This window comes from Amblyomma mixtum, chromosome 8, assembly GCF_055824585.1.
Source record: "Amblyomma mixtum isolate Tamu chromosome 8, ASM5582458v1, whole genome shotgun sequence".
Lineage (NCBI taxonomy): Eukaryota > Metazoa > Arthropoda > Arachnida > Ixodida > Ixodidae > Amblyomma > Amblyomma mixtum.
Genome location: NC_143019.1, coordinates 5364115 through 5381928, shown reverse-complemented (window position 1 = coordinate 5381928; position 17814 = coordinate 5364115). Strand labels below are relative to the sequence as shown.

At 43.4% G+C, this 17814-nt stretch overlaps 1 protein-coding gene across 6 annotated transcripts in view; it reads left to right on the top strand.

Annotated features, from left to right (window-relative positions):
• LOC149331195 (monocarboxylate transporter 12-like) overlaps positions 1–16990 on the top strand; it is a 32194-nt gene extending 15204 nt beyond the window's left edge. For 4 of the 6 annotated variants that reach the window (XM_089556380.1, XM_089556377.1, XM_089556375.1 and 1 more), the window contains exons 2-6: positions 190–320; positions 4724–4954; positions 8519–8662; positions 10953–11930; positions 15750–16990. In XM_089556380.1, the coding sequence (XP_089412506.1) occupies positions 4732–4954; positions 8519–8662; positions 10953–11930; positions 15750–15871 (1467 nt within the window). In that variant the 5' untranslated portion in view covers positions 190–320; positions 4724–4731 and the 3' untranslated portion in view covers positions 15872–16990. Of the gene's footprint in view, positions 1–122; positions 321–4723; positions 4955–8518; positions 8663–10952; positions 11931–15749 lie in introns of all 6 variants that reach the window. The other 2 variants (XM_089556376.1, XM_089556378.1) reach the window with 1 other exon arrangement.
• Positions 16991–17814: the final 824 nt, after the last annotated feature.

Below are 17814 nucleotides of genomic sequence, written 5' to 3'. Positions count from 1 at the left end.
AAGTGTTGTGCACTCGAGGGCCTCAAACTAATCTGGTATTCGATGCTTCATTTTCGAGGCCACATGCTGGTAGGTATCTGGATAGCTGAATTTCAGTTTTTAAACTGTTTCGTATTTTTCAGTGTCGTTCATCGCATCGCTATGATGTACTTTGACAACAAGATTACATCAACACATCTTTCCATTCAGGCCTGTCAATACAACCCCTGCATGTGAAAGACTGCGAGGTCAACGAAGTGATGTCTCTGAAATGGCTGGCCCCCCTATCCCATTCGAGGACACATGGAGTCTCACGATAGTAGACTGAAAGCGCCATAAAGGTGAGCGCATCAATAAAACTCTGGTAACATTCATATACCGGAATATTCATTCTCGAATGGCCCTGCACTGGAGGATGCAGCATGAATAAGCTGATTCCTTCCCCATTCAACCATGGCTCACGTTTCAGAAATGCTGCTACTGCCTGATGGCATATTTCTTGCTGACCTCGTAGTCATGGTACAGATTGCGTCAATCGTTTGGGTGTTCCTTTACCCAGCGTGTGCCATATTTTTGTTCCTCTGTCAAAGTGACGGTTTGAGGACGTAAGTGAAAAAAACAAAAAACAAACTCAGGAGCACTGATTGTGCGGCGACTCTGCGGCAAGATGGGAGATCCCAATTTGCTTGAATACAAAGGCCCAGATGGCACTAGAGAGGGCTACTTGCAGGTACTTACAGCTTTTAATTTAATTTTTTTGCTATCATTACGCATTTGCCCAAGTAGCGCGGTAAATGGAGAATTATTTACCTGCTTGTTTTCGTTCGCCACGAAGACACAGGCAGTGTAAAAACAATTCTAGAGGAGATGTATAACTGATGGAGAGCGTAGTCAGAATACGGAGACAGGCGTCCCTGTCGCACTTCGTATCCACGGATACATCTTGGGGTGTACATTATTTTCGTATTAACTATGCGCTCCCTGATTAAGCAATATTCTGTTAAGTTTAAAACCTTAGCGTCTACCTGGCAAGAACATCTCGCTTTTGAATAAGGTAAAACGTGATGCTACGCTTGTATTCGTCAATCGACAGGATGGTTCGAAATCGCAAGGCGGACGCCAGACACTGCACTCTCTTGTGCACGTGTTTTTGGTTGGGATTGTTGTTTCCTCCAAAAGCATCCTAGTGTTGTGAAGAGGTGAACGTTCAGTTCATCTATCTCTGCCTTATCTGCTCGAGTCTGAAGGCACTCGTGAAAACCTCCAGCAATGATAACGAGGCTTGTAGATAGGTATCTTGAGTGTCTGACCTACGCACCACGGGCCGCCGGAGAGGGAATAGCCTGCTTCATCTGCCCTTCGTGCAAGAAGGTCAGTTTTGCTGTGCTTCTTTCCAGCAAGCTAAGTCTCCGCATGTGATTCTGATTAAGGAACACGTTATGTAGATTTTTTTCCCGTTGACTTTGAGACGTGTGTGGTGGAATCCTCAACCACAGCCAGATAAGGTTCTGGTTGTAGCAGTTTGACACAGGTGCTACCTCCTGGTCAGGTTCAACAACAACATTGTACATGATTGCGCTAGTCCATTTCCATCCAGTACATTACTATAAACTTGTGCCAAAAACCACGCCCAATCACAGCATTGAAAACACACCATTTATTTACGAGCTAAATATAAAAGGAAGACACGGCGTCAAGGCTAAACTTCGAGCCTCTCTTGGGGTTAGAGTACTGTCTGGCGACAATCGAACAATGGTGTTTAGTGCCCTCCAGTAGTCCTTTACCTGCTTCTGTGATAAAGTGCTTCCACGCAGAGGCTTCACAGACAAAGAAGAGGAAATGGTATGATTGAACCTTGAACCCTCTCCAGGAGGAAGTTATGAGTGCTTGGCATGCCGTACAAAAAGGTTAACGTTCGAATAAGAGGAGTGAGTGCGTCACGTTGAAGTAAACAGACTGGATGGCAAGCTATATCGCTGCTAGGAATGCCACGAGAGGAGATGGCGCTTGTTATTCTAACCATTACTGCTCCGTATTCGGCAGCTTTGGAAACTTAACAGCGTTGCTATTCCCACCATTATGTATGATAAATGATGTCCGTTCGCTCGCTGGCTCAAACATTAAAATAATTTCACTTGGTGGGTCTGAAAAATTATTGAGACTAATGGTTCATTTGAAGAAACACTCACGTATCTTAAAATCAAACATTTAAAGCGATGCACACAACACATAAAAGAATTCCAGAAAACATCCGCTTAAGGTACTAAAAAGAGCCCCTTGGGGTGTCTCCTTCATGAACTTTATTAAAAGCTGCTGCTGGTTATTCGGTGCACCTTAAATGGTGAATTACAGAGTTGTCCATGCCACTCTGCTCCCGTCCTTGTTCTATTTAACGCGGTAATCCAGCATTCCTTCATAGACATAAAGCGGTACCTACCAATCTAATTTGTTTGCCACAATAAATATTGTAATTTTAAAAACCTTAATTCTATCACGGCGTCGATAAGCTTCTTAATGCTGTTTTGTATTTGCATCTTTAAAAATATGCAGGAATCAAAACATTCAGGTTTTTGCTCTGAATGGATCTGGGTGGCGAGCGTTAGCCGAAATGCCTCGCCACTCCCTGAATGCCCCATTCGAGCTGGAAGGGTTTCGCCTGTTATGTGAAATATTCCACCACGGGGACAGATATGTGCACATGTAGCTGCTGCGCGCACTTCTGTTGATGAGGACATTAAAACTTTAAACCTTGATTACTATTTTAAACCGAAGTTTCCATAGTCGACGCTGTGTGCTTAAAACGAATGCTTCTTCTGGAGTTTTATCTTCAAAAAAAATTCAGCAGAAAAGACGTGTGCATCCAGAACAAGTCGCTGCTGACATGCGTTGTTTCATGAAAGATGGCGTTCGTAGCATGTTTCTTTTATCACGTGACAAAACATATCTGTAAGTTATTAACGTAGTTATTAATGTAATTCCTGGCATAATGCGGTCTCTTCCATTAAACTCATTTTTAACAGCTATCGGTGCCACATGACGTTTTCTTTGTGTTGTGTTCATTGTGCATTGTTTGAATTTATTAGTTACGGCCATCACATTGTTCGGGCTATGTATTCATCCATGTTAGATGTAATCTTTTGTCTGTGTGTATTGTAGATTGCTGTTTTTACCAATTGTAAACTCCACTCCTGCAATAGCCACAATAGGGGCTGCAGTATGTAAAAAGAAATAAGTAAATGTTCGTGGCAAGGGGTTTGAAAACATGACCGAAGCCGTCACGACGCCAGCAAGCGCATCTACGTGCGTGCCACTGTGTGTGTGTGTGTGTGCGTGTGTGTGTGTGTGTGTGTGTGTGTGTGTGTGTGTGTGTGTGTGTGTGTGTGTGTGTGTGTGTGTGTGTGTGTGTGTGTGTGTGTGTGTGTGTGTGTTATGCCTCGTGTCCCGTCGTGGGTATTATCTTGATTATGTCTCATTTCAACAAATTTTAGTGGGTGCTAGATGCCATGGAGCAAGGGTATGATTGCCATCAATCTTTAATATATTATAATGCATTAAAAGTACACATACGTTAATCATTTTACGCACATTACGATTTATGGTGGTTTAACGTCCCAAAGCAGCTCAGGCTATGGGGGACGCCGTAGAGAAGAGATCAGGAAATTTCGACTACTTGAGGTTCTGTAACGTGCACTGACATCGCACAGTACACGGGCCTCCAGAATATCGCCTCCACCGAAATTCGCCTGCCGTGGCCGGGATCGAGCCCGCATCTTTCGGCACAACAGCCGAGTGCCATAACCACTAAGCGCCTCCGGCGGCTTTATGCACTTTATTGGCACTATGTTCCTAGACCAGTGCAGGCTTGAGAATCTAAAGCAGCCGCAGCGGCCGAGATCAATGCTGTTGGGTAGTCGCCAAGTGCAGTAAAACAGATTGCCCAGGCTTTCCAAAACGAATGCCAGAAACTACATGCAGAAAAAAGCGAAAACCGCGCTCTCTTACGCTGTAGAAAGCACCCGCTCTACATACGTTGCCACGCTGTTCGTAATGGGGATTTTCATGACTTTCTTACGCATAGTTTCGCATAAAATTCAGCCCTACACTTCGTGGGAAACGGTCCCACGCATATGGCAGCTACGGCGCATGCATTTGTCATGGTCTTTTCAGAATGCTTTGCCTTAAATAAGAGCATAGCGCATGTTCATGGTGCGAGATGGCCGACTAATGTCTGTGCCCCACACGTTTACTGGTGGTGTGCAGGGGCCTCTCATTGCCACTGTTTTCTGATTTCTTTCAATTATGTGTTCCGAGTTTAACTTGGCGGCTTTCTTTCTACGATCTTATTCGAAATGCTGCGCTTTTAAAAATAAAATTTGCGATGGAAATTGAAACGAAAATCATGAAGAAACAGGCTATAGTGGTAAATTTTATTAAAGAGAGGTTTACAGGTCATCTGCGCGACAAATGAACAGTCAATTTTATCAAGGCCGAGCTTCCGTTACATTAACAGGTAGAGAATATAAAAAATACCGAACAATTTTGTGATGCTTGTGTGCTAGTAATCAGATTATTCATGTGATGCATCGTAGTGGATGTCCCGCTTTCAAGTTTAGAATTAACCAGAGCTACGGCGTAAAGATACATTTTGTACACAAGGGCAAACATAGCTATTAAAGAGATGTGTGTTGAGTGCCTTTGTAGTGCACAGTGGCGTGCACGCTCTGACCATTGCCAACTCGTCCAGGTGGAAGGATGGCGTTCTCGATGACTCGCCTCAAGGAGGACCGTCGGTTTGGCGTCGACTCCCGCTGGAGCTGGGTGACGGCAGCCTTCCTGAGCTGGGTGATGTTCATGACGACGATTTCGCAGCAAGCGTTGGGCGTTCTTTTCTACGGCTTCGTCCACGGCTACGGACTCAGCAGGGGCCACGCAGCGTGGCCACTCGTTTTCTTTGGAACCTCGACATGTTTGGCAGGTAGTAGTTTAATTTATTCCTCAAGAAAGAGGAATTTTGCGAGGAGGGCAGGTTAAAAGCTGAAAAAGCAGACTGAGGAGTCCTGATCTCGCAGCATACAGAGCAACGCAGCACCGTGCGACGAAGGTGATACACGTTTTTATGCAAGCGTTGGCTCGGATTGCATAAAAACGGCAGGAAAAAAGGCACGGAACGAAAAGAAACAACAAAGAATATTATTATACAAACATGACACGTAATTTGTTTATTAAATTGATTAAATATCAGTCTTTTTTCCACAAAAAGCTGAGTGTGATGCTTGTTTAGCGTGCACAATTGAGTCTACAGCGGGAACAATTTGTTGCGACGATTGCTCCATTATTGCGTGCTATGTGACAGTGTTCGCCTGGATGCTTGCGATAAACAAGGTCTGCAAGTTGGCTGTAACTACTGTAACTGTAACTACCCGACGTCCTTTAAAACATTTAGCGCCTACTGTTGGGAATCTTCGACATGCTGATTGCACGCCGTATTCTTGTTTGTACATGTACCTTGCATACCAGTTTTGTGATAATATATTCCCAATATTCATCGCTATATCAACAAAACATTTATAACTACTAGGAGGAAGCTGCGCGAACCAAACGAGGATTTAATGTTAGGTTTCAAGGCGGCATTGGAACTATACTAGTCTGTTTTAGAACGGTCGCGAATTAAATAGGAAGGTATTTATTGGATCAAAATAGCCCACACTACTCGGGCTCTTTAAGATTGCCTTTGTCCAAGCCCGACGCTTGAATTTGTTGTTTTTGGTTAAATACTGCGTTAATTTGTGGTATGTCCCTAATTTGCGGGAATGGGATTATGCGCCGCTCTCTGTCTGCCATAGAAGACTTATTGATTTTCATTCGATCACTTAGTGGCCGTGGTGTCTGTTGCTGATTCGAAAGACGCGGGATCGACCGCGGCCGCGGGGGTGGTATTTCGATGGCAACGAAAAACGAAACCGAACCTGTGCTGCGTGATATAAGCGCACGCTTAAGTACGTCTGGTAGCCTAAATTAATTCGGTGCCCTCCACTACGATGTCTCTCATTACTAATGTTTCACTTCGCGACTTTAAATGCTACAATTTCCATTTGCTCTCCACTGAAGCTTTCTTGCCGAATTTTATGACAATATATTTCCTGTAATCAGTGCTACGGGACCAAAATATATGTCCTTGCTGTGACGAAGCTGCTCGAAAAAAAACGAGGCCCAGTTTTCCGTGTGGACGCTTATTGTTTATCAGAAAAAGCGCTTATTCGCAAAATAGCCGTGTTCACTGGGGTTAATTTTTTTTTTACATTACATGTTTGACACACGGATATTGCCACATACTTTGCGAAATTTCAAATTTTTTCTTCCATTCCTTCGTACTTCAAGCGTTAAAATGTTAAGTGCACTGCCGTGTTGCTGCGCAGCTGGTTTTTCTACACACCCATGGCGGTCGCAGTGGCCTGAGAGATGTGCGCTCAGGTCCCCAACCGCTAATAGTGTTGACGGCACCTAGCTGAAACATTGCGTTGCTGCATTGTAGGCATACAGTTATTCAACTCCACGATAGCTCCACGTGTAATGTAACCAGGCTTTATAGTTCGGAAAAAAATGGACAACCGTGTGTCCGCGGGCAAGAATTCTCAGTAAGTGGGGTATGGGGGGAACATCAATAGTGGAGGCATTTCTTTGTTGCTAAGCGCAAAAGCATATGCGGGATGTTAACAAATTTGACCTTTAGCCTTAGTGAATGCTGAAGAGAGAAATTCGATGGATGAAAATGTTAACAAATTATGACCCTTTCGTTATCACGTAAGGAACAGCAATCGTGCCCTTTTACTTTTTTCTGCTGCTGAGATATGACGGCCAAGCGTATAGAACTTCCTAAATTTCTCTATCTGAACCATATTTTATGTCAATTTATGGGTCCAACAACAGGCTTCGTCCGGAATACAAGTGATCGTTTCTCTAATTATCAGCCATAAGAAAACATATGCACTTAACAAGTGGCATCTTGAGGGCTGGTTTTTTATCTTAGTGCAGTTCAAAAATTAGTAATGTTTGCCTTTATTTTTACTGTATCACGAAAGAATTTTACGAATTAGTTCCTTAATATTCACTTGCTAAAGCACGCCACTATACTAAGGCGCACTGATAATGGTCGCCATCTTCTAAGATTTTAATAGCACGTCACGAAGGAACAATGAGCCGCATGACATGAAAAGCTAACGAAGTCAAGTTCGACATCGTTTTAAGTATATGGGGAGCCTTTAAAAGAAAAAAACATATTGGTTGGATCAAAACGTTGCTCGAAAAAGATGAACAGTGCTTCAAAATTCCAGTTTTGTTACACTAACCGCAAAATCACGCTAATTCAGACGACTGCAGTATTGTGATATGTAAATTAAGGTGCTTAACAGCATCTCCGCATCGAAAAATAATAGCATTTTATGCCATAGAGGGCACCGTGAAGCGAGCAAAAAAAAACAGCTGTTCTTGATATAAGGACATGTAGGCGGCCCAGCCAAGGGTCGACAATGCAGGCCCGCGTATTTTTCAATGATTTGTTTTTCGCATATGATTTTCTTAACTATAATGATATGACTCCTTTCACACGAAAAGGCTGAAAGCTACGCGGAGATGTAGGGTAGGACAAAGCGCATCCGTGAACTCGAAAAAAAAAAAAGAAGAAATGTTAATGTTTGCAACAAATTTGGAAAAGCTGACAATCATATATTCTAAACCGTACCTCCTATAAACGTATGCGAGCGGTGACTAGAAATATGTTTAGTAATAGGCCTCTAAAGAGCATTGCATCGCATCTTGGCTCCGAAAGAGCAGATCCATTGGAAATAGCAGGCGCACGGACGGTGTCCACTTCGTAGCCGGCCTTTCTTTTCAGCTTCTTGTACCGTATTCGCAAAAGGTATGGACTTATTTTCCAGAAGCACTTCAAGCGCCTCTATTGGCTGCGGCAAATACCACGCTCGTTTCGACTGTGCTTTTCTCTTCCGCGTGTGGTAGCAAGAAGAAATCAGAACCTTCGAAACAAAAAAACGAGAAAGCACAATCATTTAGCAATGTTTCCACAATACTCATTGTACTATAATTTATCGAGCGCCACATATCAGTGTTCGAACCATCCAACAAATTCTATTTTTGTTTGCTTAAGGAAACTCTCTGTTTTCCATCTGTTCCTAAGGGAAAATTGCTGTACAGTTGGTCATGCAAATTTAATACAGTTGCCATACGATTGTCATACAAAAATAAGTTATTTGTTGCCAAATATAACGTTTGTTGTAGAAATATCATAGATTATCAAACAAATTGTATGACATTTGTATGACGAACCCTGTAGGACCTTATTGCATCGTACAACTTTTTTCATTAGGTTTCCTTATCTTTGAAGTGCTCAGCTGGGTGCGTACCTAAACTAACATTCGGTACCAACTTTGAATAAACAAATGTACAAGGTAAGAACATGGCGGGCTAAATTAAAGCCCACAAAACTGTACAGACGTAGGTCACATACAAATTATTTCTATTGCAGGTCCAGTGATGGGATATTTCTGCCGACGCTTTTCCTGCCAGGCTGTATTGTTCGCTTGTTCATTCATGGCAGCAGTGTCGCTCGGGGCTTGCTACTTCACCACTGACATTATCTTGCTCACATTTCTTTTCGGATTTCTCCAAGGTAAGGATGCGTTTTCGCTTAAAAACTAAAACTTGAGAATAAATGTTGTGAAAGCATGTTGTCAAAAGTATGTTCTGTAAGAATGAAGGATAGCGTGGAAAGCTCAGAAAAGTGTGTCCTGCCGTTTGTGGGCCCTTGATATTCCCCAGATTAGGCAAATTTAGGGGCTGAAAAAGTGATTTACAGCATAAGCTTTCAATTAATAAATCTACTCCCAAGCGGGAATTTCAGGTTCAGTGGAAGTAGTGAGAATATTTTCGAGCTTTTTAACACACGTACTCATATTCCACTTCGGACAAGGTAGGAGAGTTTGTTTTAAGAGTTTTATTGCGCATGAGGCTCGAGGGTTATAATGCGCCAAGCACAGGCTAGAAACAATTACTGCTCTTTTCACGGACTAAAATGCTTTATAGACGTACCTATGTTGGTTAGCTTTCCTGCCTTTTCCACTATAACAGGTCGCGATTATGTGCACTGCTGTTTTTAAGCCTCTCGACTGTCTATATGAAAGTAATATGGCGCTTACCGTAAACAATTCGCCACATAGTTTACAAAGAGGCTTCTCTCATTCGAGGAGCATGAAGTTATGCGTAAGGTGCGTACGCCCGGTGAGTAGGCAGGATAAGATGAATTCAGTGAAGCGCTTTTGTCGATGACAAGGCTTCTTATCGCCGATCAATGGTGTTGCCGCGCGTTAAGTTTTTTTCCAAGTGGTCCGCAATTTATATTGAGTTTACTCTCAACCAGCTTCACGCCATCTCTTTCTATTTGCCCTTTGTGAGTTCGTGCAGCAAACGCGCTGGCTCTTTCGTTACAACCTATTCCACATGGCTCGCTACGCAGAATAAACTCAGTTTTGCCTGTGTGTTGCGGCTGTTACTGCATATTGTATATCTGCTATTTAGGGCTCTACTGCGTTTATGGAGTCCAGCGCGTTTAGCGCGCTCAGTGAGTCGTTGTGTATAACACTATTCTCAATGTTTTCTTTTAATTGTTTCCTAATTGCGAAACAGACAGCGTAACATTCGGCAGCAAAACTGATCCGCTTTGCGGTGATAGCTACAGGTTGGAAGTTTAGCCGAAGGTATCAGGCCCATATTTTTAGTCTTCTATGTTAGATTTTACAGCCGTCGTGTAGCGATTAGTTAATCGACCAAAAATTGTAAGAAGGACTTCAGTAAAACGGTGAGTTCAGCGAGTTGGTATTCTTTAAGAAAACAGCCCAGCAGCAGAGACAAGAGAGAAGACCGGTCAGGCCCTGACTAGCAACTGAAGGTTTATTGCAAGGAACACATTATATATGCTCTCTTAACAACCAGGAGCACGCACGATCTTATCAGTGTTGTTGGTGTAGACCGTGCGTGCCCCTGGTTGTTAAGAGAGCATATTTTTTGTGTTCCTTGCAATAAACCTTCAGTTGCTAGTCAGGGCCTGACCGGTCTTCTCTCTTGTCCCTGAGAACTTCCGCACGCAGAATCATCTCATAAATACGATCAGAGTATTTTCTTCACACGTAAACGTGCGTGCAGTAGCTCACAATGTATGATATACGTATTAATTGTCAACTCCCAGCTGAAGCGAACATATTAAAAAAAAAAAACGATGGGTAAAGCAGATTGCCTTGCAATTGATCTTGTGTTCTGTTTAGATTTGCGATATAATCTGGCAGTTCAGCGGCACAATTCTTCCTTGCTTTGTCACTGTCCGGAGAGTTCATGACAGAAGACATCTTCCGTGACTTTTGCGCTTAATTATTGCTATTAATGAACTCCGGGCATGTATTCCTTTATGGGGGGATATTCATGTCGTATTGGTGCTGAAGTGAGCAATAAGTAATTACCCTATGTTGCGCAGTCGTCGGCTTCGTGCATTCTCCACACTGTTTACTTCATCATGCACGTAGATAAGCGAAAATTCTGTTTTAGAAATTTACTGAGGGCTTCGATTGCAGGTACTAGAGCTGCAGAAAATATTCAGGTGCGAAGAAAAATAATCACTAATTATCGAGCGTATCATTGCCGCACTGCATATGTGAAAAACACCGCCATGTTACATGTGTGTTACTTGTACTTCACTCCGCGCATGCGCACAGCTTGGGAGCGTGTTGCCACGGCTCAGCGCGCAGCCACGCTGACCCCGCGAAGCGGCTGACGTAGTGTAGCTCTCGCTAAAATATAGGACTTCAAGAACAGTGCTTGAACTTTATTAGATGGTTTTGGAAAAATCCAATTGGTCTGCTTGCTTTTCATAAATACTGTGTCTTTCGTCTATACTCGTCATCTCTATGCAGGAGTCGCATCGTCGGGTATCTTCGTCGGGATCAATGTTGTCGTCTCTCAACATTTTGAGAGGCTCCGTGCGACTGCCTGCAGCGCCATTTTCTTCTTCTCTGGACTCAATATGCTCCTGGCTCCACCGCTGGCTGAACTGTTCCGCTCTACGTACGGCATCCGTGACACGTTCCTTCTGCTGGGGGCGCTCACACTGAACGCGTGCCCCGCAACCATTGTCCTGAGAAGCCCGGAATGGATGAAAGACCAAGGCCATTCTTCGGACAACGAAGAAGATCGCGTGCTGAACGACGTGGCAACTGTTAAGTGCAAGGATTCCTCTGACTGGGATGACCCACACATAGGAATATCTCACCAAAATTCCGAACCGGCTGCACAGAAACTCATTCCATCACAGACCGTAGAATCGCTGTTCGTTCAACCTAAACCGCCAACTGCTGCTCCCGTGCGGTTGCTGAATTTGTGGCCGAAGCTATGCGGACCGAAACGTGGAAGCCAACGAAACATGGCGCCTATAGTAAGACAATTTTTAAGCGTGTCATTCGCCGTGAACGCTTTAACTTGCATAGTTATATTGTTTGGGATGGCAACGTTTTTCCTGCTCTCAGTAGACATCGCGAAAGACCGGGGCGTGCCGCCTTCTACTGCGGTCTTCCTCATGACGGCATTTGCCGTCGGTGACCTCGCCCTCAGGGCAGTGAATGGTTTAGTCATCGACGCTGGATTCTTGAGCCTGGAATCGATGATGTTTCTAGGAGCCTTGTTGCAGGCCATCGCCTTCGAACTGTTCGTTTGGTTGCGGACCTTCCCATTGATGCTGGTCTCCTCGGCGCTCATAGGGGCCAGTAATGGATCTAGGATTTCACTGCAAGCACCAGCCCTTGTAAAGGACTTTGGGGTTGAATCACTACCTATGCTCATCGGTGGAGTATATTTTGTCAATGGACTGGCACTTCTTTCAAGGCCCTCGTTGGTTGGTACGTACACAGTTCCCATATAATGGTGTTTGTTTTTTATCTATTGCCCTAAGGGTTTCTCTATTGTGTGGAGGAAGTCAAAATTAAAAGTAACAGGAGTGGGTTAACAGCCTCTACTTTCTAAGAGCGCTTAAGCAACGCTTGCTTCTGACTATTCTGCACAGGTCGCAGCATGCTCCTCAAGAAGCTCTATTTCAAAGCCGTAAAGTACTCAAGAGAATAATTTCTGTCCGGGATATTTTTTTTCTCAGAGTACCTTACGTAACCGCGCTCAGAGATTTCAAGTGACGATTTTCATAACTAGTTTTTAAGGAGATACGATCAACGACCTAGTTTTGAGTACGGCGTTTCTTTCTGTGTATTGGTTTGGTTTGGTTTATGGGGTTTAACGTCCCAAAGCGACTAAGGCTATGAGAGACGCCGTAGTGGAGGGCTACGGAAATTTCGACCACCTGGGGATCTTTAACGTGCACTGACATCGCACAGTGCACGGGCCTCTAGAATTTCTCCTCCAAAGAAATTCAACCACCGCGGCCGGGTTCGAACCCGCGTCTTTCGGGACAGCAGCCGAGCACCATAGCCACTAAGCCACCGCGGCGGCCTTTCTGTGTATCTATCAGACTGCAAGAGCCAGCGTTGTTTCTGTACCGGGGCTGCGTTTTGGAAAGATTTTTTCTGCAGTTCAGTCGTGTCGATCTCTACTATTGTTGAACGTCGCCATAAGTCTGAAGCATTTCACACACACTGCTAACGAGGTATCAGGCTTTTTTTTGGTCGCCAAAGTTATGGCCAAGGCCGAGATTATCATTGCAATTGTTGCAGAATATGGCACCTGGTATCTGACCTTTCAGTAAGTAAGTAAAAAATCACTAACGCTACCACGGAGTTTTTTTCCAGAAAAGCTCGAAGGTGACGCAATGTCTAAAGAGGCCGGTGTTTAAAAAAAAAAAACGCTTTCTCGACGTCTTTTTTTTTTTTTGAGAAACAGTTCATTTATTGAAGTAGGTTTTCTTTTTCTACTTTATTACATGGGCAACATTTTTATCCTGGATTTGATCCCCAATGCCGCAGGGCATTATCCGGTTTCCGAATGGGTACGAGATGTCAGTGCGAAGGCGGTGTATGGCTCATCGGGAACGAAACCGGGCGTCGGCGTTGACCAGTGGCAGTGGTCCTAAATATCTTAGATGCCGTCACTGAAGTACCAAAAATAAAATGAAAAATAGAACAATCAAATAAAATATAAAAGGTGTGGAGAATTGAACCAAAGACTTTCAAATTTCAAGGCGACAAGTAATCCGCATCATGTCACAACACCGTTTCGCCTGTCGACGAACAAGGCTTAACTTAGCATATGCGTTACCTTAGAATTGTATGCTAATTAGTAGGCGTTTGATTTGAAACGAAGACAACAAAGAAGGAACGTAGTGATTGTGCTGCTTCGTCACGCAGCCGTTGCGCCAATTATAGTCATATGGTCATCACCATGCAGTGGGTGGGTAGGCACATGACGGCGTACTGTGATTTTTACTTAAAAACACACACATATTTTGAGGAGATTGGAAGACGGAAAACTTGTCTTCAGGCTCTGCGTCTTTTTCGCAAAAGCTTTTGGCACTACGAAGAAAGAAGGCAATGAGCAGAAAGCTGAAATATCATGGCCCCCATGGCAGAGGCTGGTGTTCTTCTACAGTCCTGCCTAAATAAAACATTCAACCATAACTACAGGCACAGACGATTCTGTCTGACCCACTTCAGGATCCCCGCGGTAAGCCTAAAGTCAGTATCCTGGATCTTTTTCATTTCAGCAGGATGCGTTGTTGGGCAAGTTGGTTCATATTGCTTCATTTCAGTTTACAAACGAACTTTCTCTGTGGTGCCGCTCTACATGCCGCAGTTATAATTTACACAAAGGATTTAAGTATATGTTGCACATTAGAATCAAGCAATAAATTAATAGATGGAGGTAATCTCGGGCTTCATAAGCCTAACGAATGCCGCAGTAAACCAGCGCGATGGTAAACACTGGGAGAACAAATGTCATTTTATTTTGTGCTAGAAACGAAAACAAGAATCCCGTAGTGACATTTCATTACAGCGCAGAGTTAAATCCATGGCCGTCATTTTTGAAGACACATTGTCGTAGGGCGCCAGCGTTGATCTTACTGAAAAATAAGAAATATTGGTGGTTTCCTACCTGCCGCTAGGCCCAAAATACTAGGTTCAATTCTCGCTATTTTATAAAAATCTGCGAAAATTTAGGCATTGTTAATTGCAATAGGTGTGCATACATTCACACAATTCGGACAAAGACTTGGTCGTAATTACTGCCGCCTAGTGCATGTGTCTTCTAATAAGACTGATATAGAATACTACTCTTGCTACAAACTAAATTTAAGAGCTGTAAAAATGTACAAATGCGCTAGCACACGCATGAAATATTTGTAAAGTGCTATGTGCTCCTCTATCAATGGTGAGAACGCCAAAGCAATAGAGACACTGCGGCGGGTAGAAAATAATGATGATGATGATCAATTTTAGCTTATCAAGGGAGCTTTAGACAAAGACCGTTGTGGCGCAGTGCGTTTCCCATTTACTGAAGACGGGGTAAGAGGCCGTCTATCCAAGCATATCACCACATCGAAACCAAGCATCATGTCAGGGCAAGTGGCACTACTGGTGAACGCGGCGGCACTGTGGATTGAACCCAGCACCTCCCACATACAAGGCGAAAAAATTGCAAGGACACTTTGACAACTGAAGTGTTGAGAGGCGAAAGACGAGGACACTATGCCGTGACGACTTCTGGTGGATGTGGCATCCCACCGTTCCCGTGGCTATATCGATAACCAAATTATACATTTTTCGGGGATCTTAAATGTTAATTATGCTTAATTACACATTTTTCTATATAATCTGACACAAATTCGACATTTTCCCAACCATTTCGTGGCAATTTTCACTATGCCTTAACGACTTCTGGTGCATGTGACGTCGCACCGTACCCGTGGCGATATGGACGTCCTCGCTATTTCGACAGTTTTGCCTATTATTAATTTAATTAATCTGCAGCTATCAAACTTGGCTTCTAGGTTCATTTTTTCCTCCTTTACCTGAGGGAACCACTAGTTTTCTTCTGCCTTTTTTAGTTTCTGAGTTAAACGAATGTGACACACTTTGTTAACGGACGACGGTATGAGCCATTAAAGGCTTTCGCCTTAATCAAGTTTCAATCTTTAACGTTCGTGATTATCAGCCGTGGAGCATGTGACAACAACGTAGAGTGTAAAAACGCTAAAAAAACTTGCCGAATATACTTAATACTTCCTTTTCACGGTGTAGTACTTGGTAATTCAAATAATGTTCGTCGCTGCGATTGTTGGTACCTCAACATTATGTCCGATAAACAATGCAAAAAATGAGATAAAAATTTTACTCACACTAGTGCTTAATAAATTTAGACAGCGCTGGTGCGTATTTTCGGCGCTCATTTTTCGTCGCTGTTTTTCTTTCGGAATTTGTTTTAATCGTTTGCTTGACTTACATGTTGCATTTCCAAGTCTTCCATAGGTAAATTTAGGCGTTTACAAAATCCGATTTTCTTATTTTTTCAACGTTATAATTCTGATAGTATGCATGAACTTAACTTTCATTTTTTTCTAATGCTGCTCCGGAACGCAGTCCTCAAATTTTCGCTCGCAGTATATAGGCTACCAACGGGGACTACTGAGGTTCTGTCTAGCTGGCCTGCCAGCAGGTTTTCCTGCAGGCTGCCTGTATCATGCACTGGTGTAAATAATGTCGCATTGTATTTTGCAGGATATTGCCGGGACAGTCTTGGATCCTACGACCTGCTCCTTCATCTGGTGGCTTTTTCTAGTGTTGTGCTTTTCGTTGCATGGCTGGTTAAATATTTTATGAGAAGACGAGAACAGACGTAGTGTTTTTTAAGGAGACAAAGGTGGCAAAATAAACGCTAATAAAATGCCCATAGGTTGAATTATTTCAACAGGTGTGACATAAAGGAGCTTCTGAATATGACCTTGCCTTGTGACGACCGCTGTTGAGTGTGGTATTCTGCGCAGCTAGTATATATGTAAACGAAATGTAGAACATGTATAGAGAAAAAAGGTGGCAGTAACATTAGTTCTTTATGCAAGTAGAATTGGCGGGGTGATTTATAGTATCAATAAACCTGTCCTAGAGAATATAAAAGAACCAAAGACACCAGACGAAGAACGATGCTTGTTCAACATTCTGGGACAAAAGTTTTCGAAATTGTAAAATTGTAATACACGGTTATGGAAATATTGAAGGCAATGACCCATTCTTCCGATATGTTACAAAATGTTTGTTTTACAGTGGTTCCATGGATCGCATCGAACTGTTAAGACCGCCATAGAAACCAATGGGGAACACTTGTGAAGATAACAAAAACGTTATTAGAAATAAAAATCAAGACTACCATAGGGTGATCTGCAGATATAGGGATTGCTATAGTCAAATCCCACATTATGAAATAAGAGTTGCGTTCATAAACGGTTTCCCACTGAAAAATGATTTTGCCCAGAGTTGTTCGGCATGAATACGGGAGAGCGCTTTGATGTGTGCCTCATTACTTTCTCTCGGCTTTCTTTGCGGTGTTTGTAGCGTTATGCATGTTCATCATTTTCCCAACTGTCTTTGGTAATGTAAAGCACATGTGAACAATGTAGATACTGCAGCATTTACGAATGCTGGCAGCGAGTGGGATGCCCGAGCGTGGTAATTCGAGGAGACCCACCGCGAACGTGCTAAAAGGGTTTCTGGCTGACATGCACGTGAGAAAACACAGCTGAGGAACTCAATTGAATTTTTTTTCTCAGCATATATACAGAGCGTGTTTGAAACAACACCTGGTTCCCTAGCTAAAAGCTGTCGCCTCACATTGTAAACTTCCATGCCATTTTATTTTTTATGATTCTTTCTGGCAACGATCGGCTGCGGGTTCGCACGCTTTTTGTGTTCTACGTGCCACTTCCTAAAATAGCGTTTATGGGTTCCTTCAGCTGGCTCTGGTACCCTTAGATTATCACTTCGCAGACACGGACATAGTTCTTTATTTTATATTTCATTTCAATACTATCACACTTTTGATTTTAATTTCTTGCATTTACCATAAGAGACACAAGGCCTACCCTTAACGAAGTCTACCGAACATTCCTCAGTGGTCGATGGGTAGCGCACCCAGCTCATAACAAGGGGCAGCGGTTCGATTCTTGGCTGTTCCAGTTTTCTTTCCACCGCAATTGGTTTTAATTCTTAAGGGACGCCACGTAATGGTGCTTGAATAACGTCCCGACCCTGAAGACAAATGAGAATTTAGGTACTATCGGGGACAGAAGTGCTATACTCCACGCGGCGGGAGCCGGAGCAACGGAAAACGGCGGTAATCTGGCGAACTAAAGTACGAAACATTGAAAAGAGGCAAGCGACAAGCCTGCTGATATTAAAGGTCACGCATTGTCTGTCTCTATCCCAGATTCCGCCTATAGATGGCGTTACAACGCGGTTTTCAGTTGCTCCGCCTCCCGCCGCGTGGAGTATACAACTTTTGTACCCGATAGTACATCACTGTTTTACTGTGTGATCATTGTGCGGTGTTTGAATAAAAGCGTCATTTCATGTGCGCTTGAAGTCACTACCCTCTATACCACTCCTGACTTTCTCGCACGCGAACACCAAGTAAGGTGGTTTCTCCGCTGAACAACACGCTAAACGCTATAGTGATGAAAATATTACCTTTACACCTTTCCACCTCTTCTCTCGCTCCGCGTTTCACTTGTCCAATGAGACAGAGGCTGCGGCATTCACTTTTTTAACACCCGCCGCGGTGGCTCTGGGG